The sequence below is a fragment of the Bos javanicus genome, chromosome 24, assembly GCF_032452875.1.
Source record: "Bos javanicus breed banteng chromosome 24, ARS-OSU_banteng_1.0, whole genome shotgun sequence".
Lineage (NCBI taxonomy): Eukaryota > Metazoa > Chordata > Mammalia > Artiodactyla > Bovidae > Bos > Bos javanicus.
Window position 1 is genome coordinate 2,706,618 of NC_083891.1, and position 25,844 is coordinate 2,732,461.

Below are 25,844 nucleotides of genomic sequence, written 5' to 3' on the forward strand. Positions count from 1 at the left end.
TGTGCCTTACAGGGTTTGGGGAGTTGACGTGCGCTAAAATTCCGGAAAAAATTATGCCTCATACCATTGTCTTCGTATCTCCCCAATGTCTCAGAATTCATGCCTGTTGGGGTTGTTAAGTTGCTCAGTCGTGTACGACTCTTTGAGACTCCACACCAGGCTTCCCTGTCCTTCACCATCTCCCAGAGCTTGCTCAGACTCGTGTGCACTGAGTTGGTGATGCCATCCATCCCCTATTACTGATAATGATTAGCAATTGCAGCAAGTTTGCCAGCTCCACAGAACACATGCGTGGGATCCCATGCTCTTGTTCTTGATTATAAATTGAAAGGACTTTCCTGGCAGTCCAGTGGTTAGTACTCTGCACTTCCATTGCAGGGGGCAAGGGTTCAATCCTTGGCTGGGGAATTAAGATCCTGCATGTCCCAGGGTGTGGCCAGAAAAGAGGGAAAGTTTAAACAATAAAACTTTGGGGCTTCCCAGGTGGCACTAGTGGTAAAGAACATGCTTGCCAATGCAGGAGACAGAAGAGATGTGGGTTCGATCCCTGGGTTGGGAAGATCCCCTGGAGGAGGAAAAGGCAACCCACTCCAGTATCCTTGCCTGGAAAATCCCATGGACAGAAGAGCCTGGTGGGCTACCGTCCATGGGGTCGCAGAGGCAGACACGCACGCACCAGCTTCACGTTCTCAGCAGTGTGTCCGAGAAGTGCAGGTTATTCGCTCTGAGACGGAGTGAAGGTGTGTAGGTTGGCCCTTTGCATCTCATGCCAACCTCAGTTCTTTCTTAGATCGGGTTCTTGTGGCCCCTGAAGCAGAGAGGACTCAGATGCAGATGACAGTGAGTTTTGTGGGCGCTGTGTCCCTGGTCACCTTCTCCCATCCGTCCAGGGCTTCCTGGAGTCTGTCCCCCCGACCCTGCATTTGCACCGGTGTTGAAGTGACTTCCACTTGAACTTGATGTGCTGCGTCTCACGGCCCGCAGGACTGTGCTCTAAACCTACCAGTCGGCCCCTGGTGAGCGGCAAAGACTCCTGCTTCCTGAGGCTCTTTGTGCTGCTTCTGGGTCTGCTTTGTTGCCTCTAGCCCCCAGAAGGAGACGCGAATTCTAAGTTAAGGTTTAGAGAACTTCAGATGACAGAATTTGAAGTCCCAGTAGCCTGAAATGTTTTCCTTAAGATTTTAAAAATAAACCGTTCTAAGGCTTTCCCCCCTTAAACAGAGGTTCCATGTTGATCTTTTAAAGTGAAAAATGCTAAGTCGTCGTGAAGCCTCTTTGCTCTTCTTGGATGTTTCACTCTTCTCATGGATGCACTGAAATATGTCAGGCGTGAGTGTGCAGATTCGTGGTGTTTTCGTTCACCCTGGTTTGGGTTTCTTAGGTGCTTGCGTGCTAAGCCGCTTCAGTCGTGTCTGACTCTCTGTGACCCTTTGGACTGGAGCCGGCCAGGCTGCTCTGTGGGATTCTCCAGGCAAGGATACTGGTGGGAGCTGCGATTGCTTCTCCATGGGATCTCCCCGACCCAGGGACTGAAACCAGGTCTCCCGCATTGCGGGCAGATTGTTTACAGTCTGAGGGTTTATGATGCTTTTAAAGTGTTGCGGCTGCAGGGAAACAGCAGGTGTGCCAAAGTCGCATGTAGAGCGGTGAACAGGACAGTGGCGTTCCCTGTGACGGAGACACTATCTACTGTTGCAGCTTGGGAACCAAGTGCATCCGCCTCCCAACAGTTACATCATCGACACGCTGCTGAATTGGCAGTAACTAAACTAAAGCAGTTTTGGTGTCCACCCATTTTTCTTTTTCCTTGAGTACATATGTGTTTGACTTTGGCATCAGGAATCTAGAACCTTGGCTAATTCATCTCCATTCCAGATAATCTTGTAGTTCAGTTCAGCATGGACTGCAGCACGCCAGGAAGGTCCATCACCAACTCTCGGAGCTTGCTCAAACTCACGTCCATCGAGTCAATGATGCCATCCAGCCATCTCATCCTCTGTCGTCCCGTTCTCTTCCCGCCTTCAATCTTTCCCAGCATCAGGGTCTTTTCCAATGAGTCAGCTCTTCGCATCAGGTGGCCAGAGTATTGGAGTTTCAGCTTCAGCATCAGTCCTTCAGTGAATATTCAGGACTGATTTCCTTTAGGGTTCCTTGGAAGATAATCTTTGTAACTGTCCTATTCCAGGAGTCCCAGGACTTTGGGGTATCATGCTGTCCTCTGACTCGGTTTTTGTGTATTTCCCTGTGGGATTTGTGTATTCACCCTGTGGGGTGAAGATCGCAGCCCCCCACCCTGGGATTGCTATGAGCATCACCTTGCAGGGGGGGCGATGGAAACGTGCAGAAGGGAATTTTATAAAAGGAGAGCAATTCATCTGTGGTGGACATGAGATCGGTCCTTGTGGAGCTGGAGGTGTGATTCTGTCATTCTCCAGGGACGAATTGCCTTGAGGTAGAATGTTGCACTCAGGCTATGCCTCTAAGGCATCGAGGTTTTCTGAGATTGAGAGAGAGGATTCTCAGAGAGCTTTTCCCCACCTGTGTTTTGACCAAATGATGTTTGTGTAGAAATGAATGGTCTGGAAGTTCTGCCGAAAGAGAAAGGATACCACGTGGGAACGATCACCGTCACTTCCCTTAGGGCTTGAAGCCTAATCGTTTAAGGATGAAAAGAGCCACGTTTTCTGTTATCATTCTGCAATGTAGATCCCCGGTCTGGAAGCAGGTATGAGGGTAGCGTGAATGGTTTGTGGATAGAATAAGTCGTAAAATAATACATTATCTGCATGTCCAGACTTTGTATCCAGCCTGCAGTAGATGATGACATGGATTTTAGAATAAAAACACTGAAAATAAAAGAATAGGGTAATTCCAGATAGGATAATATATACGGTTTTTCTTGTTGGGACTTTAAAAAAAAACCTCTTTTATGCCCGAGACACGTTGCTCGGGTGATGATGGAAGAGGTGGGCTTCCTTTGTACGCATCTTGGTAGAGTCTCTGCGGGGTCCTTCTCCTTGCAGGGGCCAGGGCACCTCACAGCGTAATGAACTTGAATGAGTGTTGGCAGGGCTTTGGGGGTGAGTCTGCAGGTGCCCCAGGCCTCTCCCTTTCCTTTCTGAGCCCACTTTATACACAGCTTTACTTTTGAGGTCAGGGTTTCAGAGCCGCTTGCTCACCAGGTAGCCTTCAATTCAAATGAAGTGTGTAACCTTTCTTACTAGCTCAGAATTTTGGAGTAGCTTGGGCATAATATTATTGACCATAAAGGGCAAGGATCTTTTCTTTAAAAAGTAGGGAGAAAATGATGTGATAAAATGCATGGAAGAATCTGTGTGTGAGTGTGTGTGTGTGTGTGTCTGCCTGTGTGCGCGGGTATGTGTGTCCATACTTAACACGAGGAAATCAGAATGGGGGTCAGTGGGTACACGAGCTCAGGGGTGGGTACAAAACCTTACTGTCCTGCTTTTTCTGCTGCTGGTTTGGATGGGAATTACTTAGAAGAAAAGCATTGCGGTTTAGTTTCTCGTGTTGTCAGGATTAGCTGCAGAGGCCACTTGAAGGGAGTTCATCATCACTGGGTGACCCGGAGGTGTACTGAAGACCTACGTTCAGATGCAGCCCGATCACTCTTTGGGAAAGTCTGGGCACCTACAGCCGTTGTCCCTGAGGGTCTTCACAGCGCCCAGGGGATGGTGCTCATAGTGAATGGCAGGGAGGAACAGAGCACTGGTGAAGCTGAGACTTTCTCGGGCCAGAATCGGAGGAGGGAGCGACTGTTCTAAACAGCCAAGCTGTTGGCAGAAGGGGTCTTAACGCTGCCATGCTTGGAAGGACTGGGGAGTCCAGCATCCTTAGGAGCCCTCTCTTGAGCCCACCAGTCGGTCATCCAGGGATGTCCTCCTCAGCTTTCCATCCCACCCCAGCTTGATCAGAAAGCCAGGGACGAGGCGGGTGGGCCCAGCACAGGAGCCCGTGGCTCCTGGGGTCGCCTGCCCTGCTGACACTTGGTCATGTCTGACTGGGAACTGGAGACCCCGTCTCGTCAGTAAGGGATCTTTCATTGATGACAGGACGGGTGGGTTTAAACATGAGCTATCATTCTCCTAACGTCCCTGAAGGAGTCTGTGGGAAGCTGAGAACTTTGTGGGCAGATTCTTCTGTTTCTCGGAGACTCACATTCACGACTTGTCCCACAAGAAATCTGCCAGGATCTGCTCTGCAATTCACACATTTCCTTGACTGTTATCTCATAAACAGTATCTGTAATGTGGGCTTCCCAGGTGGTGCTAGTGGTAAAGAACCCGCTTGCCAATGCAGGGGACAGAAGAGAGGGGGGTTCGATCCCTGGGTTGGGAAGATCCCTTGGAGAAGGAAATGGCAACCCCCTCCAGTATTCTTGCCTGGAGAATCCTGTGGACAGAGGGCAAGTAGCATTAATTTTATATTATTTTTATATGCTGTGTCTTCTGATATAGGATGAGAAGCGTGATTTGGTTTCAGATAATTTGGCAAAGATCCTCGGTCATCCTTGCACTCGCCTTTTGCATTCAAGTGTCAGGCTCAGGGTGCAGAAATGCTCAGCTCAGGGAACATCATTTTAAAAAATTTTGTTGTCATAGGCATAACTTTTTCTAGGTAGTAGTATTGATTTTTGTCTTCCTATTGAATAGAGATGCCATTGACTCATTGGTTGGGAAGGTCAGGCTCCAGGAAGTGGTCTGGGAGCTAATATTACATGAAAAATTAGCCCTTGTTTCAGAGTGTGTGTGTGCTAAGTTGCTCAGTCATGTCCAATTCTGCGACCCCATGGACTGTAGCCTGCCAGGCTCCTCCTCTGTGCAGGGGATTCTCCAGGCAAGAATACTGGAGTGGGTGGCCATTTCCTCCTCCAGGGGATCTTCCCAACCCAGGGATTCAACCCACATCTCCTGCATTGCAAGTGGATCCTTTATCCACTGAGCCACTGGGGAAGCCCCTTCCCTCAAACAGAAAAGGCAGGAAAACGAGAAAGTGTTTTCTGCCTCCTTTCCTAACAAAAGCCCTGCGTCTTTGAGGGACAGGAGGGACGGAGGTTGGTGCTCAAGCCCAGCCTCCTTGCAGGTGTCCTGTCTGCGCTCTGCCTGCTGCACAGGGCATGGAGGAAAGAGGCGGGGGGGTGCACAGCTCTCAGGTGTGTGGCATCGCTGCGGGGTCCGGGACGGCCCTGCTTTCTGGCTCGTCAGCTGTCTGGCCGCGTCACCCCGTTGGCAGATGCGGGGTGCCCACTGCCCAGGCCCCGCCCACCCGAGGATGCATCACGGGAGCGGCATTTACCTCGCTGTATCCTGTGCGCCCTCTCGGTCCTGGCGGAGGGCCTGGGGGTGCCTCCCGTCACGGCTCAGAGGGACTAATGATGCTTGCCTCTCGCCCCCTCTCTCCCCCCTCCCCGCACCTGCACTGCCCCCCAGGGACGCTCCGGACGCAGGCCCACCAGGGAGACTTCATCTGCGTGGAGTGTGGGAAGAGCTTCCACCAGCCCAGCCACCTGCGGGCGCACATGCGGGCTCACACAGGTACACCCATGGACCCTGGGGCCTGGGACGCAGCCTCTAGTTCCCGGGGTCCGGCCCTGGTCGGGGAGGGGACGGGGTCACGCTCTAGACTTTCCATTCAGCCCCTGCGCCTGAAACGGCTTTGCCCCTGCATCCAAATGCCCTGTGGTTTGATCGGAGATCAGCCTGTTTTGCAAACACTGCATTTTAATTGCATGCTGCCACCAGGATGCGCTGAAACCCGAGCTGTCCATGGGCATGATGCACGCTGGCTCTTTGCTCGCTGGCACAGGGTGGTGCTGAGTGGCACATTCTCTAGGCCTGTGAGCAGAGAGCTGGCTTGCGACGGTGGCGTGTGTGTGTGTGTGTGGTGGGGACACAGTATGGCGGGGGCGGGGCGGGGGTCAGGCCTGGGTGCCCCCTCCAATGCAGAGGGTGTATCCATATCCGGAGGGTCTGATGCGCAGTGACAGGCCCCCGCGCGGGGGTAGGGGGGGCCTCTGCACGCCCCCGCTAATTAATGCTGTCCCTGGTGGGTGCTGCCTGGTGAAGCCTGAATTAAAAAGGGCACTGGCTGCAGGCAGCGTTTTCAGTCTCTTAGCTTAAGTGTTATGGTAAATTGCTATTTCCCCGCCACAGGCTGGGCTGGCGTCTTTTTAGCCTGTGAGTGTTCGGTCTGTGCGGGGCGCGCGTCCCGGGCGATGGGAAGCTCGAGTCGGCCTGCTGACGCGGGTCCTTGTCCCCACAGTGCTGTTCGAGTCTAATGGCCTCCGAGGTGCTGACGCCCACACCACCTCCGCAGACACCCCCAAACAAGTAGGTCTCCCCGCTCCCAGGGGCTGTGGGTTTTCACGTGGTAGCTGGGAAAGGGTGTCACCGTGGTCCTCAGGGTACCATGCGGTGTCATACCAGGTGTGCAAATAGCTCTTCGCTGCTCTGAATCGGAACCCAGCCCTGCTGCGTGGTCCAGGGGTGGCTGACAGTCCCAGAAGCTCCCGGGGCCGTGAATGACACAGCTGGGGTCCATGCAGCCGCGTCTGGTCCTGTTGGGGGTGATGAAAAGCTCTAAGAGTCAGACTTTTCCACTTGGGATGTTTTGCCTGGAAGTTATGACTGGAGACCAAGTTATGCTTACCCTCCCGTTCTGAGAATCGTTTTTTTTGATTTGTATCAGAGTGTGATTGGTTCACACTGTGGTGTTGGTTTCCGCTGCGCTGTGAAGTGAATCAATGTGTATACCCCCTCGTTTTGGACTTCCTTCACGTGGGGCGCCACGGAGCACTGAGTTACGTGGCGGTTTCCGGGCTGTGTGGCGGTTTCTCACCAGTTCCCGTTTTACACAGAGTGTCAGTGGTGTGTGCGTGCCCGTCCCAGGCTCCCGACGCATCCCACCTGCCTGGGTATCGTGTGTCCGTTTTCTACATCTGTGACTCTGTTTCTGCTTTGCACAGAAGTTCATCTGTGCGGTTTCTCGAGAGTCCAGACACAGGCGCTTCTCTCCGCTGTCTGTCTCTCTTTGGCTTCCTTCCCTGTGTGTGACCGGCTCTGGGTCCATCCTCTCGGTCTCTGCAGATGTTTTTACTTCAGAGTCGCGTTTTTGAATCACTCCGTAAGAAGCCTGCTGCTGAGTCTGGTCTCCCGTGGCCTCGTCCTTGTCCTGATTTGATTCTTTGTTAAGCACGCCACTGACTTGGCCAGAATGCATAATACACGCGTGTGCGTGTGCATAGGCCTTGAGTTACGGTAGATGTGTGGCCTTCGTGTGTAAACCGTTCAGTCCACAGAGTGTGGCGGCCTGCGGGGTGCGGGTGACGGCGGGGTCCAGCGTGCAGCTCTGAGGTCGGGAGGCCCACGCGTTCCTCGGTGGCCTCCTGTGGCTCTGGACCAAGACCCCGTGGTTCCAGGCTCTTCTTCCTTGATTCCCTTTACGGGATGTCAGCCCACCCTCTGTTCTCCCACAAGCATTCTCTGCAACACCATCTTGCTTTCTCATTGGTTGCCCGAGAAGATTCTGTAGCCACAACCTCCCCTTTATTAGTGAAGAAGGGTTTCCTTGCCGCCAAGGTGCACATGCAGGATCCCGTCTGGGCAGTCAGGTCCACTTAGCACGCCCTCCTGTTCCCGTGTGGGATTCCTGGTCGTGGACAATGGTGAGGGAAGCAGAGGTAGCAGAGGAACCCAGTCTGTTTCTCAGGAAGAGAACAGTGTGTGGTAACCCTCCCCAGAGCCTGCAACTCATTCATGACTGAACTGCCTTAGGATGGGCCGGACCTCATCAGAGCCTTTGGTTTCGTTTTTTATCCAGTTTTCAGAATCCCTGTTTGCTGTTGAAAGGTTTCTCTTCATATATCACAGACAGAATACCTTGCCCTTTGTTACAGTTTTTAGTAAGTGCCTTCTCTCTTAATAAAATGCATAGTTTTAGAATGAAAAGCTGTTATTTCAGGATGCTGTCACAATTTATGAAAAAAAAAATCTTGCTGAATGCTGAATTGAAAGATCTGTGGACATATGTGACCTCAGCTCAAACTGGACCACGCTGTCCTTTTTAACAGAAGTGAAACCCCCTTTCGACAGGAGTCACTGTGATGTTTGCGGGTTGTATTAGCAGCGAGGCCGTGCCATATTGGAGAATTGCACACTGACAGACTGAGTGGCGTCAGTGCAGTGGCCCCTGCAGACACAGGCGACCCGTTCCGTCCCCCAAGGTGTGGCTTTTCCAGGTGCGCGCTGGGCGGGGCTGGCGGGGGATCACTGGCCGGCGCTCTGAACAGCACCGTGAGGCTCTTCAGGGACACACATCAGCTTATGAGCTGCATGTGAATTCCAGCTAAGTCTCTGCAAGAGGTTTCTCTTGTAGGAGAAAGAGATCAACAAAGCAAATCACTGAGACTGTATTTTAAATTCATTCTGTGTTAATTATGGATTTCCCGGGTGGCTCAGTCGTCAAGAACCGGCCTGCCAATGCAGGAGACTTGGGTTTGATCCCTGGGTCAGGAAGATCCCCTAGAGTTGAGGAAATGGCACCCCACTTGAGTATTCTTGCCTGGGAAATCCCATGGACAGAGGAGCCTGGCGGGCTACAGTCCACGGGGTCACAGAGTTGGACCTGACTAAGTACACACACACAAGACGGCATATTCAAGATCATGGCCTCTGAAAGTACTTTTTGTCCTTCATTACATTCAGAGTATCTTTTGTTGGTTAATTGCTGGACGTTCTGGTTCTTGAAGGAAATGCTGTTTTCTTTAGTGTACTTTGGGATTTTAGAATTCTCATAGAGATGTGTCTGCCAGGGTAACTGCAAAACGTAGCAGTAGTAGATACCGGTTTAAATCTTAGTGTTCTTTCTTATGGTGAAGTTCTCATTGTTTACAAAAATCACAATTGCTATCTGAGATTTAAGATACAATACAGATTCATAGAGTGATCCTGTAGTTATTTATGTCTAGAAGGGGACTCATTATATTGATCAGTCATGTTCTTTTTCATGTTGAGCTTGCTTTGCCAACATTAACTAATTAATATTTAAATCATATTCTTTTCCTGTGGGCTTTAGAAACTGTGGATCAAGGGATTTTTTTAAAAAATCATACAACACTGTGTATTCGTGTGGAAGTTATTTGATGTAGCACTTAAAATGGATGGACTTTTATAGATGTACATAATGGATGCTAAGTTATATAACTGAAACAGTATTTGGGAATGCAGTTTTATAATCATCATTTGTCCACTCATTAACAGTATTAATTGAGCACCTCCTGTGTGCTAGGCTCTGTCTTATTGGTGGAGAATAATCAGGATTTAGAGGTGAAGGTAAACATCTTTGTTGCTTTTATGGTTTGTGAGGTCCAGTGGGTGGTGGTATCAGGGCTGCGATACAGGAAATCTGTCCTGAGTGCACTGGGGACCCTGAGCGGGGATGACGTCAGTGCTGAGTCCACGGTGAGTCGGGTTGGTCCGGGTCGGGGATGGACTGCAGAGATTCTGGACAGTGGAGTGAGCCCTGCTCTGGAGGGGCTTCGAGCGATCCCAGTAAGACCCAGGGCTGGGAGGAACAGATGGGTGTGGGGATGGATATTCGGGGGGTGGAGGAACTCTGGGATTGGATGTGGGGGGGAGCAGGGAAGGGATGGACCAGACCCGGGTTCTGGCGTCCGGCTCCAGCTCCTGAGAGGAGCCTGTCCTGGTGCTTGGAATGTGGCCGGAGGAGCTGGACAAAATCTGTTCCCATTGACCTTCAAGTTGGTGATGCCTCTTGGCAGGTGAATATGTGGGTTTGAAGCGGAGGAGAACGGTCTGGGTGGAGGACATATGAATATTTCATAGCTTGCAATGTTGAAGAGCTGCCAAGATCAGCCAGTTCGACTCCAAGCGACTCAATAATATGAGTTATTAAGATGCTGGCTTACCGAGTAGGAGGCTGTAACCCAGGTCTCCCCTCAGGCAGGTGACCTTCACCTGCGTGTCCTCATCTGTAACGTGAGGACGGCAGCAACACATCTGTGCTCATGGAGAAAATTCTCGAGGACGGTGCGCCAAGCCTGGCCGAGGCAGCACGCCCAGCACGGTAGCGGCTGTCAGTTTCCTAGGAGTGAACTGTTGTCCTGAACAGCTGGGGAGACGAGGGGTCCATGTGTGAGTGGCACACGCGTGTATGAACATGTGGACACTTGTATCGATGCCGTGGATGAGGGGTCCATGTATGAGTGGTGTACGCGTGTGTGAACATGTGCACACTTGTATCGATGCTGTGGACGAGGGGTCCGTGTGTGAGTGGCGCATGCGTGTGTGAACATGTAGACACTTGTATCGATGCCATGGACGAGGGGTCCATGTGTGAGTGGCGCACGTGTGTGTGAACATGTGGACACTTGTACCGAGGCCGTGTGGATGCACCCCTCGGGGACAGCTGTGCTCAGGGACCCAGCGTCTCAGCTGCTTCCTGTCCTGTGGTCTTCCTGCCTCGTCTGGACCTGGTGGTGTCCTTGGAAGTGCTCTGGTTTTGTCTTGTTTTAGTTGCCCCTTAAAGCGAGAATAGGAAAACTCTGAGTTTGAGGAAAGTGTCATCGGCATAATATGGTTCCTGGTGGACCCCACGCTGCTGGGTGGCCGCCGTATCTGTACCACAGGCATACAGCAGCTGCACTTACTTTGCAGAGATAATATTTGAGTTTTCTATATGAGTTGATCCTAATGTCATAATATCTAGATGCAGGAATGGATTTATTCAGTTAATTTAGTTACTTGAGGAGGAATGAAAGAGTTTCCTCTTTTTGTTTTTTTGAACCAGGTCATACATGCAGTTTAGTTTTTCTTCTGTTCCATTATGGTTTATTACAGGATGTTGAATATAGTTAGCTCCATGTGCTATAGGACCCTGTTTATGCACCCCATATGTAATACATAATAGTTGCACCTCAGTTCGGTTCAGTTCAGTCACTCAGTCGTGTCCGATTCTTTGTGACGCCATGAATTGCAGCACTCCAGGCCTCCCTGCCCATCACCAGCTCCCGGAGTTTACTTAAACTCATGTCCATCGAGTCGGTGATGCCATCCAGCCATCTCATCCTCTGTTGTCCCCTTCTCCTCCTGCCCCCAATCCCTCCCAGCATCAGAGTCTTTTCCAGTGAGTCAACTCTTTGCATGAGGTGGCCAAAGTACTGGAGTTTCAGCTTTAGCATCAGTCCCTCCAATGAACACCCAGGGCTGATCTCCTTCAGAATGGACTGGTTGGATCTCCTTACAGTCCAAGAGACTCTCAAGAGTCTTCTCCAACACCACAGTTCAAAAGCATCAATTCTTTGGTCCTCAGCCTTCTTCACAGTCCAGCTCTCACATCCATACATGACCACTGGAAAAACCATAGCCTCGACTAGACGGACCTTTGTTGGCAAAGTAGTTTCTCTGCTTTTGAATACGCTATCTAGGTTGGTCGTTACTTTCCTTCCAAGGAGTAAGCGTCTTTTATTTTCATGGCCGCAATCACCATCTGCAGTGATTTTGGAGCCCCAAAAAATAAAATCTGATACTGTTTCCACTGTTTCCCCATCTATTTCCCATGAAGTGACCGGACCAGATGCCATGATCTTAGTTTTCTGAATGTTGAGCTTTAGGCCAACTTTTTTACTCTCCTCTTTCACCTTCATCAAGAGGCTCTTTAGTTCTTCACTTTCTGCCTTAAGGGTGGTGTCATCTGCATATCTGAGGTTATTGATATTTCTCCCGGCAATCTTGATTCCAGCTTGTGCTTCTTCCAGCCCAGCGTTTCTCATGATGTACTCTGCATAGAAGTTAAATAAGCAGGGTGACAATATACAGCCTTGACGTACTCCTTTTCCTATTTGGAACCAGTCTGTTGTTGCATGTCCAGTTCTAACTGTTGTTTTTTGATCTGCATATAGGTTTCTCAAGGGGCAGGTCAGGTGATCTGGTATTCCCATCTCTTTCAGAATTTTCCACAGTTTATTGTGATCCACACAGTCAAAGGCTTTGGCATAGTCAATAAAGCAGAAATAGATGTTTTTCTGGAACTCTCTTGCTTTTTCCATGATCCAGCAGATGTTGGCAATTTGATCTCTGGTTCTTCTGCCTTTTCTAACACCAGCTTGAACATCTGGAATTTCACAGTTCACATATTGCTGAAGCCTGGCTTGGAGAATTTTGAGCATTCCTTTACTAGCGTGTGAGATGAGTGCAATTGTGCGATAGTTTGAGCATTCTTTGGCATTGCCTTTCTTTGGGATTGGAATGAAAACTGACCTTTTCCAGTCCTGTGGCCACTGCTGAGTTTTCCAAATTTGCTGGCATATTGAGTGCAGCACTTTCACGGGATCATCTTTCAGGATTTGAAAGAGCTCCACTGGAATTCCATCACCTCCACTAGCTTTGTTCGTAGTGATGCTTTCTAAGGCCCACTTGACTTCACATTCCAGGATGTCTGGCTCTAGGTGAGTGATCACACCATCGTGATTATCTTGGTCGTGAAGCTGTTTTTTGTACAGTTCTTCTGTGTATTCTTGCCACCTCTTCTTAATATCTTCTGTTTCTGTTAGGTCCATACCATTTCTGCTAACCCCAAATTCCCAATCCATCTCTCCCCCATCCCCCTCCCTGAAAGAGCTTCCTTCTAATGTGTCTTTGGTTCCTTTCATGGGTGGGGTGGGGAGGATTACTGACTCATTAGGGGTTAAAGGTCTGGGTTAGGAGAGAGTAGGGTGTCGTTGAATAGTTGGTTCCTGGGCATAGTATCGATTCTGTAGGCATCCAATTCCTTTGCATTTCTTGTAAAAGGGCTTGAGCCCCGGCACTGAGGAGCCCGCTTCATGAGTGAGCTTCTCTAGCCATGGGGATGGGTTCTCCGGCCCTGGGGGAGTAAAGGCACCCGCTGCTTGTGCTTGTATTAGGAAGATGATTCTGATCATAAGAGAAGCTAGTATTCCAAGCAAAACTCTATATAAGAGGAGGGATTCATGCATGTCATCATTTTCAAAATGCTCTGCCATAGCTTTAACAAAATTGAGTGTTTAATTTCTAGTCATCATCAAAATTAATCATTAGAAAGAATACTTTTGAACATAATATGCTAAAATATTGGTATCATTGTGCTATACATGTTAGAGAAAAAAGTAGGCTTTTTTTTTTTTTAAATGTTGTGGAGAAATTGTGTTTTCCCACTATATTGTTTGTGAAATGTTAGAAATTAAGTAATGTCTAAAACCAAGAAAAATTAACCCACTCCCCTTCCATTCCCCTGGTTTCGGGATTTCAGAGACCAGACTGCCTTTTGCTGAAATATGAAATCTGGTGTTTTGATTTGTTTGGATTACTTGCCAGAATTTATAGTCTATGATTAATAGTTTATTTCTTACTATTCTAAATGGCTATTTTGAAATAGTTAAGCTGGAGAAATAATTCCATTAATCAAAATAAAGAGAAATGAGAAAATAAATGGCAGCATAATTTGTCACATTTTTAGCTGAGGAGGTTCTAATGCAAACGGTGGAGAAATGGTGTGGCTGGTAGATTTGAATCTCTGTATCTGTTTCCAGTGGCACAGAGGTAAAAAGCCCGCCTGCCAGTGCAGGGGACACAAAGAGACGTGGGGAAGCTCCCCTGGAGCAGAGAATGGTAACCCACTCCAGCATTCTACCTGGGGAATCCCATGGACAGAGGGGCCTGATGGGTTACAGTCCATGGGGTTGCACAGAGTCGGACACGACTGAGCATGCACCCCACGTGTGTCCAGTGGGCTTCCCAGGTGGCCCAGTGGGCAGAGAACCTGCTTGCAATGCAGGAGATGCAGGAGTCTTGGATTTGATCCCCGGTCAGGGATCTCCTGGGAGAAGGGTGTGGCAACCCACTCCAGTATCCTTGCCTGGAGAATCCCATGGACAGAGGAGCCTGGCGGGCGACGGTCCGTAGGGTCACACAGAGTCAGACACGACTGAAGCGACCGAGCAGGCTCACATGTCTGTTTTCAGCATCCCTTTTAGATTCGCTGTATCATGGATCACATTTCCGAATTCAGAGGATTTCTCTCAGCAATTTCTTACTCATGTAAATCCGACTCACGTAAGCTCTTGAAACACAGCATGCATTTTTCCATTAAATATAACATAATGCCCAAAGTCATGAATGCAACTAGTGATTTATCTGAAATGACCTGTGACAGCGTGAGCCGCGGTGTACCGATGGCTTCTCGGGGAAGGTCCTTCTCAGCAAGACGTTCCGTGTACATCGTGGAGCATTTAGCATCACCGTGCATGTCTAAGGCAGGCCTCGTGTGCAGACTGACCTCCTTCTGGGGCCCAGAAGACTCATGCATGTCCTGGGGATTCCAGCACTTGGGTGTGTCTGTCAATGACCCTCATACATGAGCATGTATGCATTCCTCTACCTTGTAAGACAAAAGGGGTGAAAAAGTAGGTCTCATCAAATTCCAGAAGTCAGTATTCATCCCTAGAACGTTGAAATGCCTTAAAGAAAGATATGTTTCTTTCAGTCTTACTGAAGAACCTACAAGTCACACAGCTGCTGTAGAGAAAAGTCAAATTTTCTAAGAGCAGGCTTCTTATTTTCTGAGGACTCTTTGTGGGAGAATAAGAACAATCTGTTTGTACTCAGATATCACGAGTCCACTTAATTTACTTGTTTCTGTGACTGCTTTCTCCCACGGCTGCCTTTTCCCCTGCGTCTGATTGCTCAGATGCAGTGCATTCATTTCTTAACAACCCTGTGGGAGTGCCACAGTGAGCAGTAAGGTGATGGGCCCAGTGAGTGAGGAAACGAAAAGGCCTCTCTCAAGAGTGATGTGCTGTTGGAACACATCCCTTCATTTGTGAACAGCAGGCATGTCTGCCTCGAGATTGGTGGACTGAATTGAACACCCTGGTTATTTGGGTTGGATTCTGCAGTCCCCCCAAAATAAGTAGTGTAAAAACTTTCCGCGCCTGCAGTGTGCAGCGTTTGACACACGGCCACCCTCCTGTCTCCTCTCTAACAGCCGGTACAAGTTTGTGAATTCTGGCCCGGAGGATGGGAAATCCAGGGGCTGCCTGGGGTGAAGTGTGTGTTGTGTTTACAAAGTGTAGATGCACACACACACACTACGCACTCATGTTCATACACATTCTTCACACATTTATGGAATCCTCGGCAAATCTGTTTGCTAAGTACAGTTACTTCCTAGAAATACTCAAGGCCAGTCACCTAACAGCCAACAAGAAATCCCATTTTCCTGTTGTGAACACAAAGGCCATTCCCTTCCTCTAATGAATGCCATCGGAGATGGATCTCTACCCATGTGATGTCACTGTGCAAAAATACAAAATATCCTTCTCAGCTTACTGCAGGCTTCCCTTATAGCTCAGCTGGTAAAGAATCCGCCTGCAATGCAGGAGACCCCGGTTTGATCCCTGGGTTGGGAAGATCCCTGGAGAAGGGAAAGGCTACCCACTCCAGTATTCTGGCCTGGAGAATTCCATGGACCATACCCCTGGGGTCACAAAGAATTGAACATGACTGAGCGACTTCTACTTTGAACTTGCTGCAGGAAATTCACCATCTACCTAAGGAAGTTTAATCACCTCTCTCATTCTGTTACTGTTTGCTCCATTTCAAATAACCCCCTGTTCCTACCACTGTGCCCAGCCCCCAGCCCCGCACAAAATGTTGTTGGTATCTTTCTGACTTCCACTAGATGTCGACGGGAAATCTGAATGCAGAGCTTTCCACAGGGGTTTTCTGAAACTGTTAACTAAAGAGAAGCATTTAATTCATTATGTCACCCGGACCTTCCTCCTGAACTTATTTCTGGGCTTGCTGCAGGCATAGCCGGAAAATTTCACATGAATGCTGCATTTTATGTGTGCATGCTAATTTCAAGCTGTTGGTTTTATTTCATGGAGAATTCAGTTGAAGGTTAATGCAGTTAAGTGAGATTAATCTCGCCCTGTTGTGTTGTCCTCAGATTGTAAGCTCCATCGTTCAGGCAGTAATGCTTCAGACATCGCCTGAGAGCCTGTCTGAAAGCTGGGGCCCGCCTTCCCTCTCCCTTGCATCTCCCTTCCATCTTATAGGTCCCATGACTTTAGAACACCCCTTCTGTTTTTCCGACATGGTCGTTACTTTTGGCGATGAGTGGAATTCTCTCAGGCCCCGACAGATCTGTGGGAGTGCTGTAGTGTTTGTTGATATGGCCTCCAAATTCAACCCTGTTCTGGAATTGTCATTCACATGTGAACCTACTTTGTACTACAGAACACTGCTTTAAAAAAATCGTTGTTGTTCACTTGCTAAGTCGTATCTGGCTCTTTGCGACCCCATGGACTCCAGCAGTCCCGCTTCCCTGTCCTTCACCATCTCCCAGAGTTTGCTCAATAAAAAATCATTATTTACTAAAATCCTTACTTGATTCAGATTTCCTCTGTTTTCCTTTAATGTCCTTGATCCTTTTCCAGGGTCCCCTCTAGGATATGACATTTCCTTGTATTTTCTTTTTTTTTTTTTTAATTTTTGGCTGCATCATATGGCTTGTGGGATCTTAGTTCCCTAACCAGGGATCACACCCAGGCCCCAGCACTGGAAGCGCCGAGTCTTAACCACTGGACTGCCAGGGAAGGCCCCAGAGCATTGCTTTTTTGAGTCTTCCTCCAGTCCCACCTTGCCATCTTTTCAACCTTTTCTCCAGAGCTGGTTCAGACCCTAGGGTTTGCTGTTCCGGTGTGCGGACCGGACATGCCCAGTGCCTCTCTGTGGATCCCTGAGAGTTGCCCAGGCTGCCTTGGAAGGCATTACAAGCTCCTCCTGCTCACGTGTCATGTTCGGTTCAGTCGCTCAGGACTCTGCGACCCCATGAACCACAGCACGCCAAGGCCTCTCTGTCCATCACCAACTCCCAGGGTCCACCCAAACCCATGCCCATTGAGTCAGTGATGCCATCCAGCCATCTCATCCTCTGTTGTCCCCTTCTCCTCCTGCCCTCAATCTTTCCCAGCATCAGGGTTGTTTCAAATGAGTCAGTTCTCTGCATCAGGTGGCCAAAGTACTGGAGTTTCAGCTTCAACATCAGTCCCTCCGGTGAACACCCAGGACTGATCTCCTTTAGGATGGACTGGTTGGATCTCCTTGCAGTCCAAGGGACCCTCAAGAGTCTTTTCCAACACCACAGTTCAAAAGCATCAATTCTTCAGTGCTCAGCTTTCTTTATAGTCCAACTCTCATGCCCATACATGACTACTCCTTGACTAGATGAACCTTTGTTGGCAAAGTAATGTCTCTGCTTTTTAATATGCTGTCTAGGTTGGTCATAACTTTCTTTCCAAGGAGTAAGCGTCTTTTAATTTCATGGCTGCAGTCACCATCTGCAGTGATTTTGGAGCCCAGAAAAATAAAATCTTCCACTGTTTCCCCATCTATTTGCCATGAAGTGATGGGACCAGATGCCATGATCTTCGTTTTCTGAATGTTTAGCTTTAAGCCAACTTTTTCACTCTTCTCTTTCACTTTCATCAAGAGGCTCTTTAGTTCTTCACTTTCTGCCATAAGGGTGGTGTCCTCTGCATATCTGAGGTTACTGATATTTCTCCTGGCAGTCTTGATTCCAGCTTGTGCTTCTTCCAGCCCAGCGTTTCTCATGATGTACTCTGCATAGAAGTTAAGTAAGCGTGCGTCATGAGTTACAGCTAAAGCCAGGCGTGTCTGCCGGCTGACGAGGCGGCTCTGTGAAGGTCACTGTTTGCGCTTTGGGTGACACTAAGAAAGTAGAAAGACAAGTGCTCCTAGAAACCGCAAGGCAGTAATGAGTTTTTCTCTTGTCTCTTTTTTCCTCCAGGGGAGAGACCATTCTAACGCAGATGCTGTCCAAACAGTGCCTCTCAGAAAGGGAACCTAGAGATACACTTGGTCAGTTCTGGTGCCGTGACCTCGTCCGCAGCCCCCTCCTGAACGTCCCAACAGCCACCCTGGCTGCCCCATGGAAGACCCCCCCAGCCGGACACCGCCTCGCATCCTGCAGCCGCCCGCCGGAGCGGAAGCTGAAGGGAGGCTTCTTGTCACGTGTCTAAACATCGGTGAAGATGCTCTTCTTAGAATTACATGTAGATATTCTATACGCATCCACGTGCTCACCAACCATAGTCCGTGTTTTTTTACAGTAAGCGAGGTGTTGGCAGGCACGGTAGGAACACAGAGCATCTGTATCATTCAAGACATGTTCGAGACACTGGAAAGATGCTCGTGTGTCGGACAGACTGGAGCAGCCACGCAGGATTTTGGAGGACCGCGGGGGTGACGTCGGGACTGACAGCGGGGGGCCAGGAGGGCGGGGTGCTGATGGATGCCCCGGCCTGTCCGCGTCTTAGTGCGTATTTAAAATAGTAAATAAGAGGCAGGACGGGCGTTCAGGTGCTGTGGAAGCAGGCTGGAAGGGGCGGCGGGGGGGGCCCGGGTGACGAGGTCCTCCGTTTTCAGGGGTCCCACCACCTGTCCCAGCTGAGTTCCCCTCCCATCTGTGCCCAGTGAACCCGAAAGAGGTGACGCGGCCATGGGAAGGCTTTGACTGTGTTTCGGGAAAGAGCACTAGTTGAACACTAAGAAAAGCAGGCTTCTTTGTTTATTCTCAGGACCTTCTGGTAACAGGGCTACATTCTGCAAACTGCTTACAACGGAAGACTGCCCGTCTTAACAAATGATCTAGCCACTGAACCCCCCCACCCCCAACCTGGACCCTTTGAGTCAAGCGGGAAAACCCCTGGAGCAGGTGGGGGGCCAGGTCATCCCTGGGCCCTGGCACTCTGGGGTCCTCCTGCACCCCTGCCTTCCCGTCCATCTGTCCCAGCAAGTAGGCATCTTTTCTTCTCGGGCCTGGGGGACTCGTTCCCAGACCGGGGAAGCCCCTAGGCCCGTAGGTGGGGGCGGCTTTACATACCTCTTCCTCAGTCACACAGAGGCAAGTTTTAGCGGGGGGTTAAGGCCCGTAAGAAAGGATCTTACGCCTTGCAGTGTATGCAGTTAAAATTGTACTCCGCAGAGATAAATGTTTTCTTTTCCCGTCGCCATGGCACTGTGTGTGATGGCAGGGTTTCTGAGACGTTCAGGTTTTTGCACATAGTGATCTTATGCATTATCACAAGTTACTGCTGCCTTGAATGAAAATGTTCTGTGAAAGTTTTTGCAAAAGCTTTACTAGGTTTTTTTTTTTTAATTGTGAAATTTTGTAAAGGCAGGAAATGGATTAAAACGAGCATGCTAAATATATTTTTCAAAAAAGCAATAATTTTACGTGTACAGAAATTATCCTAACCTTTAATACTGGTGAGAGCGACAGTTTACTTAATTCAGTAATGGATTAGTGCAGTTTTTGTAGAAATGGGCTTCGGATACAAAGAATTGTTTAAACACACACACATACAAACCCTGAAGTGTGGTTTTCCTGTTCTAATGATTTGTTGAATTATATTATTATTATTATTGTTATTGTTGTTGTTCTTAGTTAATGTTTGGTTCTGGATTCTACTTGTTACTGAATTTAAATTACTTGACGGTTCAGGTTACTTTGCAGCATTTGCAAACGATGCAATGTAACTGGCTAGCTTATATCTATAAATATATATACATGTATGTACACACACATATATATGCATATATGTGTATGTATATATATATAACTTTTTTACTTATTTTTTCCTGATATTCTTACACGAGATATGTTCCAGAATGACCTGTCGTGTTGGTGTCATTAGGGATGTCCGTGCAGATATGATCAGCGGCTGTAATTGACTGTCCTGTCAAGTTACTTTGAACAAAGCCACAAAGACACATTCCTTTGTTCACGCTGGGAATCAGAATGCCTTTCTGTCGACTTACGTTTGATCACGTCTGTAGTCTCCCCGCAGTGATCATTTCTGCATTTTCTGGCTTTTATTTTCTTGGCTGACAGTGAAGGGTGACAGTTCAGGGCCTGCTGTTTCTCTGTGTTTCAGTTATTAAAGGAGCTCTGTACACAACGTGGCACGGAGGAGTTGCCTATGCGTGCACCTTTGGAGCCACAGACGGCATCCTGGGAGTCCCTCTGTGGGCAGCCTGCTGGAAGGGGTGCGTCCTGGGGCCCCGTTGGCCCGGACACATGGCCCGAGCCAGTTGGAATACGTGTTTCTGCCCGGAGCACAGAAATAAAGTTTTCACTTCATTCATCAGACGGCGGGTGGGGGTCCCTCCAAGGACGCTGCCTCCGAGACAAGCCGTCTGGGGCCTGACTGTGGTTCCTTTCTTCCACTGATCATCAGTATTGTATGGGTTTGCTCATGCGTTGATGTCAGTTCGACCCTAGTATTTAATATGATTTGTGTTTTACTTATTTATTTAGCCAATGTGGTTTGATTCGCTTTTTCTCGAATGAGGATTTCCGCGTGGTCTCTCCTGTACGTCAGCTTCCGACTGTTACAGACTCTCTACTACCTCTCCTGATCCGCTGTCTCCTTGCTTCTCGACAGGCTCTTGCAGTGTTGGCGTCAGATGTAACTTAGACAATAAAGGGTTTGGTTCTGCACTGCAGCTTCTCCGTGTGTCTCCCCCCCACCCCACCTGCGCTCCCGGCCTGCTGGGCTCACTCCTGCTCCTCCTTGCTCACGCCTCTTCCTCCTCGTCCAACTCAAGTAACACAAATGATGAGCTTATAGAGGTCTTTCAGGTGATTCACTCTTATTCCTTAACTTGAAGAATGAGCATTTCGATTCTGTGGACACTCAGCCGTTCAGCACCTTCTCCGGGCGTCCGTCCGTCCTGTCTCTCCTCTCCCTCGGCTCCTGGGAGGCCTGGGGCCGTGTCAGACGGATGCGTTTCCCCTGGGCTGTGACACAGTCCAGATCCTCAGGCCAAGGGGATGGTGCCTCCTGGGCTTTTGAGAAGTTAAGTACCCAGGGCTTTAAGAGCTGCCTCCCCATGGCTACTTATTTATCTTTTAAACCAAGAAAGACACTCCCTTTCACAAAGATGCTCCGGGAAGCGGCCCCAGGAGTGACAGAGGCCACTTTGGTGACGTGAGGGAGTTTTGTGCTCAGGATGTCAAGAGCGCTCCGTCCCAGGTTGTACACAGACGCCCCCAGGACGTGTGCGCTCCCTGAGCTATCACCCAGCTGCATCCTCTGGGATGTAGTCATGCACGCGCAGGTGGCAGGTGAGGAGGCCTCTGCTGCCGCCTTGGGCCGCTGGTGCAGGCTGAGGCACCTTCTCTCCACCAGGAGTCAGAGTGTAGCCCGCAGGGTGGCGAGTCTAGTTAGAGCGAGGTCGCAGCTGCACAGAACCCTCCTGGCTTTTCACGGGGAGACTCTCCACCCACATTCCATCTTTAAAGCAGGCAGCGCCCCGCTCCCCCCGCCCCGCTCCGGGAGGTCTGAACAATGCACAGAAAACAGCTGGGTCTCCCCAAGTTTGCTTTTCCACTTTCCAAACGTCTCCAGGCCTGAAGTAGCATGTGCTGTTCCACTGCTTCTCACTCAAATCGCAGGACATTTTATACATGGAGCAGAAAGGAAGAGAGGAAAACAACAGGCGGGGACTTCAGGCGATGGTTCAGGTGCCCCGTAAGCGTGTCTTTGTGGAATGACCGAGGGAAAATGTTCATTCTTCAACTTTGCTAATTATGCTTTGAGGCAGTAAAATGCAAAAGACCACAGAATTTGTATTTCTTTTTTTAAAATACAATTTATAACATTATATTTTGTACTCTTTATATTAGAATTTGTAACTAGATTGATGTATTTAACTCTATTTCTGAAAAAAATAATTCAATGTTCCAGTTGTGTGACAAAAATATTTAGATAAGACATATTCATTTTATTGGAAATTGAAATCAATAAAAACATCTTGGAGTTCTTGAGTTCTTGAAAAGACCTTTTTCCCCTATTTCAGGAGGTGCCTTGAATCGTTTGACAGCCCATCAGGGTCTAGCATTTGAAGATTTTTGTTGGCAAACCCAGGTATTAGTGCTCTTAATTTATATGTGCAGAAGAGTTTGGGGGATGATCCCACAAGATGGTTCATCTAAAAACGTGCTAAGATGTCCAGAGGACTCTTTTTTCAAGTTTTTTGGGGACTCGGGCGCGCACACTGTTTCTCTTTTCTAAAGGTGACTGTGTTTCTCATTCGCCCGCAGCACCTCTCATTCCGCAACACCAAATACAGCTTTCTTTGACTTGCAGTACATTTTCTGCTCAGATGGCAGAAACAGGACTTGGGGCCCTCGGATGCAGTAACAGAATTTCAATGTGGAAAGATAAACCTGAGTTTTGAAGTGAAAAAGATTTCTGTCTGAGCTGGCAGGGAAAGGCAGGGAGGGTGGGAACCTGAACATGGCCTTCACGTTGTGTCTGTCAGGGAAGAAAGTCGAGGCTGGACAGTGAAGGGGGCATCCGGTGAGGGTCACGGACGGCCCCCTTGTGCCCCTGTGTTCTCGGTTGGAAATGAGTTTGAGGGGCTTTCAGAGAGTCTTTAGGTTTTTGCAGACATCAGACCCGGACCTTGTGTGGGATCTCAGTTTATCGTGACTCATTTAATTGAGAATCCTGTGCTCCCCCAGGTGGCTGGGTCTGGTGAGAAGGGTGCTGATTCTACATGCAGAAGCAGCCCGGTTCCCTCTCGGTATATGAAACAGGCAGAAATAAGCCCAGGTATCTGTGTGTCATCAGGTGTGCTGAGTTCCCTCCAGGGAACACGGGTGTGTGATTTCCATGGGTCCAAACCACATATGCACATCTGGGGTGTCCTACAGGTGACTGTGCTCTTTCCTCCAGGAAGACAGCTGTCCTTTCTCTCTGTCCATCCACTGGTCACCAAAGAGCCACGTGGGTGTCCTGCTACAAGCCCGTGGACATCCTCCTTGGTGGGAATGAGGTGGCTGATGGTGTCTGCACGTTGACTGCGTCTGTGATGTGCCTCGAGCGCTGCTCAAGGCAAACGTGGCTGAGCTGCACACACACAAGACAAATCCCTGTGCCAACCCCCCAGTGATGGGACCTTTCCTCCCCCTCACTGACTTGCCGTTTGAAAACAAGAGTGGTGCATTCCTGGTCTGCTACACATGTTCTCAATCTTGTGTTTTCAAAACGCGAGGTATTCTTCCTAGTGGCGCAAACAATATAGAATCTGCCTGCAATGCAGGAGACATGGGTTCGATCCCTGGGTCGGGAACATCCCCTGGAGGAGGGCATGGCAACCCACAGCAGTATTCTTGCCTGGAGAATCCAATGGACAGAGGAGCCTAGTGGACTATACAGTCCATGGGGTCACACATAGTTGGGACACGACTGAGCAATAAACACTTCCACTTTTCATTCTTCAAGAGATCAGCAGAAATACTGAAAAGGGAGTGTGAAACGCCCTGGTGTCTGCCTGCCTGTGTGCCAAGTCCTTGTGCTGTCTGACTTCCTCTCTGCCAACCGGTGCTCCAGACCTGGCAGGCTGCAAGGGCGGGGAGTCCTGCCGGAATCTGGAGTCTGGGAGCACGTGGCTGTCACACAGCCCTCTGGCCGGTTTCTTTTACAGGAAGACGAAAGATACAGTGAAAGGAAGATTGCACTCAGAATGTTCTTTGTCTCCCTCCCTCTTCTCTCTCTCTCTCTCATTTCAACTAAAGAGGACATCATGGGAGAGCCAAGCCCCCTCTCCCAAAGGGATGTCAGATCTGCCATGAGTAGGGCGTCCCAGGGAGCCCCTAGCTTGGCTGCCGACAGTTCCAACCTCGTCAGGGCAAGAGGGTGCTCTCCTTTTCTCGTCCTGGGGTTCATCAACAGGAGTGCCGTGGTCAGGTCACAAGCAGCCCCATTCCCACTTGACTCTGTGCCTCTCCAGTCTCCTTATTTTCTGTTCAGTTCTGGGAATGCCATTTAGAGAGTCGTGAAGGCAAACTAGGTGCATTTCCAGGACGGGGTCACGGAGACCCAAAGAGGGGGTTTCTTTCAGGGAAGAAAGGTGTATGTCACATGAGACAGGAGAGCGGTTGTGAGGTCATTGGAGGTCTGCCCTGAGAAACAGCGAGTTCTGGATGTCTCGCATTGCAGACCTGGGACAGGCAGGTGGAAGGTTCAGGCTGACTTGGGCTCAGTAGACAGGTTGACCTGAGGGTCTGGCCATTTAACAGTAGGGCAACCTGCCCCTTGAACCGACAGATCTGACCCTGGAGCGGTCAAGCAGAAGCTTGGAGTGAGGGGAGCAGGACCAGGGTCCCTGCATGGAGAGGGCAGGTGGAACCAGATCTCCTCTGACTTCAGGCTCCTCTGAAACTGTAGAAGTTGTGCAGAAAGTTTTTAACATTATAAATTCATTCAACAAATTCTGAGAGCCAGCCAGTCTAAGTGAAGCCCTCACCACCAGCATAGAAAGAAGAGCAAAATGGCAGCTGCTCTTGGCAATCTCACAGTCGAGGAGAAGGCAGATGTCAGCACGAATTCTGAGCCAGAAGGGTACAGGCTCTGGGGGTGTGGATGTAAGCGGGATGGGGTCCGTGGGGAGAGGTTGAGGAGCTGGTGAAATCAACCAAATGCCACGTGTCCCCGGGACCGGGAGGCACGCGCCTGAAATTTTGGAAACAAACTTGTAAAATGACTGGGGTAATGACTTGGAATTAAAAACGAAATTTGCATCTGATATCAAACCTTGGTTGACTGGGATCATCTGTGAGAAGATCTTGACATGAGGGAGAGAAGTGACGTGAGATTCAGTGAGGCAGAGCCTAAGGAGATGCATTCTGAGAAATGCCCCTCGGAACGTTCAGAACATATTTTGACTTGTCAGATCTGACAGAGGAAAGGGACGGGGATCATTGTCAATTATCCCTTGATGACATTAACTCAAAGTGAGGCTTCAGGCAGAGATCCATGACACGTACCAGGGGGAAGACACTGACAAAACCCGGCATCAGCAGAACAGCCTGCGTCTGTGTAGACTCCGGGCATCTCTCCTTAGCTCCCGTGTGTGTCTGTCGTCCTTCAAGTTCAAGGACCGGAGACAAGCCAGAGGTAGACAATCCAGGTGTCAAGGGGAAGCTTGAACATGAGACGGAAAAGGTGAGACCTTTTAGGCTGAGAAAGACAAAGGCCAGGAAGGACATGGGCCAGGCAGTTCTGCACAGGTGAATCGTCCCAGTCTAGGGCTAAGTGAGGCCCCTTTCCGTCTCGAGGTAAAGCCAGAACAATGGCAACAACACCCTGTGTAAGAGGACTGTCGTGTGCCTGGAACCGAGGTAGAAGTTTTCATCTATTTTTTAGCTCATTCAAGCCTCAGTGCTCTTCAGAGCAGGCATTATTAGCCCCACTTAACAAGTTAAAAAAAAAAGTAGAAGATCAGAGGTGATGCAGTCAAAGTGACACGGCCAGTGACTTGCAGCTGCACCGCTCTGTTTTGCCTTGACGCCCTGCGTGCAGCCTGTAGGGATATGAGCTTCCTATGACACGTTTCATCTTTCCAAAGCACAGAAACCGCCCCCGTCCGTGGGTCACAGCAGCTGTCCGCCAGGTTAGGAGTACAGATACATGGCCCGTGTTCAAGAGACAGATGGGGGAATGTCACCAATCAGAACAGGTTTCGGATTTCTGGGGTCGTATTTCAGAGGGATCAAAGGTTCCCTTGGTTGCCTTTCTGTACGTGAAGAACAGACACATAGAGGGGTAAGGATGCGATTTCTGAATGTGAGTTCAAGTGTGTCCTGTCAGAACCATCAGCCGAGCTCGCCCAGACCCAGCCTTCCCTTCTCTCCTGGCTCCTCCTTTCACACTTTAGACGTCTGCTTCCTCAAAACCATCCCCAAGTGTGGAT

General features: G+C 49.4%; 1 protein-coding gene across 5 annotated transcripts in view; it reads left to right on the forward strand.

The window, feature by feature from the left end:
* The window catches only part of ZNF516 (zinc finger protein 516), a 100,408-nt gene extending 78,496 nt beyond the window's left edge, over positions 1-21,912 (forward strand). For 3 of the 5 annotated variants that reach the window (XM_061399502.1, XM_061399503.1, XM_061399500.1), the window contains exons 4-6: positions 5,451-5,555; positions 6,283-6,350; positions 17,869-21,912. In XM_061399502.1, the coding sequence (XP_061255486.1) occupies positions 5,451-5,555; positions 6,283-6,350; positions 17,869-17,928 (233 nt within the window). In that variant the 3' untranslated portion in view covers positions 17,929-21,912. The remainder of the gene's footprint in view (positions 1-5,450; positions 5,556-6,282; positions 6,351-17,868) is intronic. The other 2 variants (XM_061399504.1, XM_061399505.1) reach the window with 2 other exon arrangements.
* Positions 21,913-25,844: the final 3,932 nt, after the last annotated feature.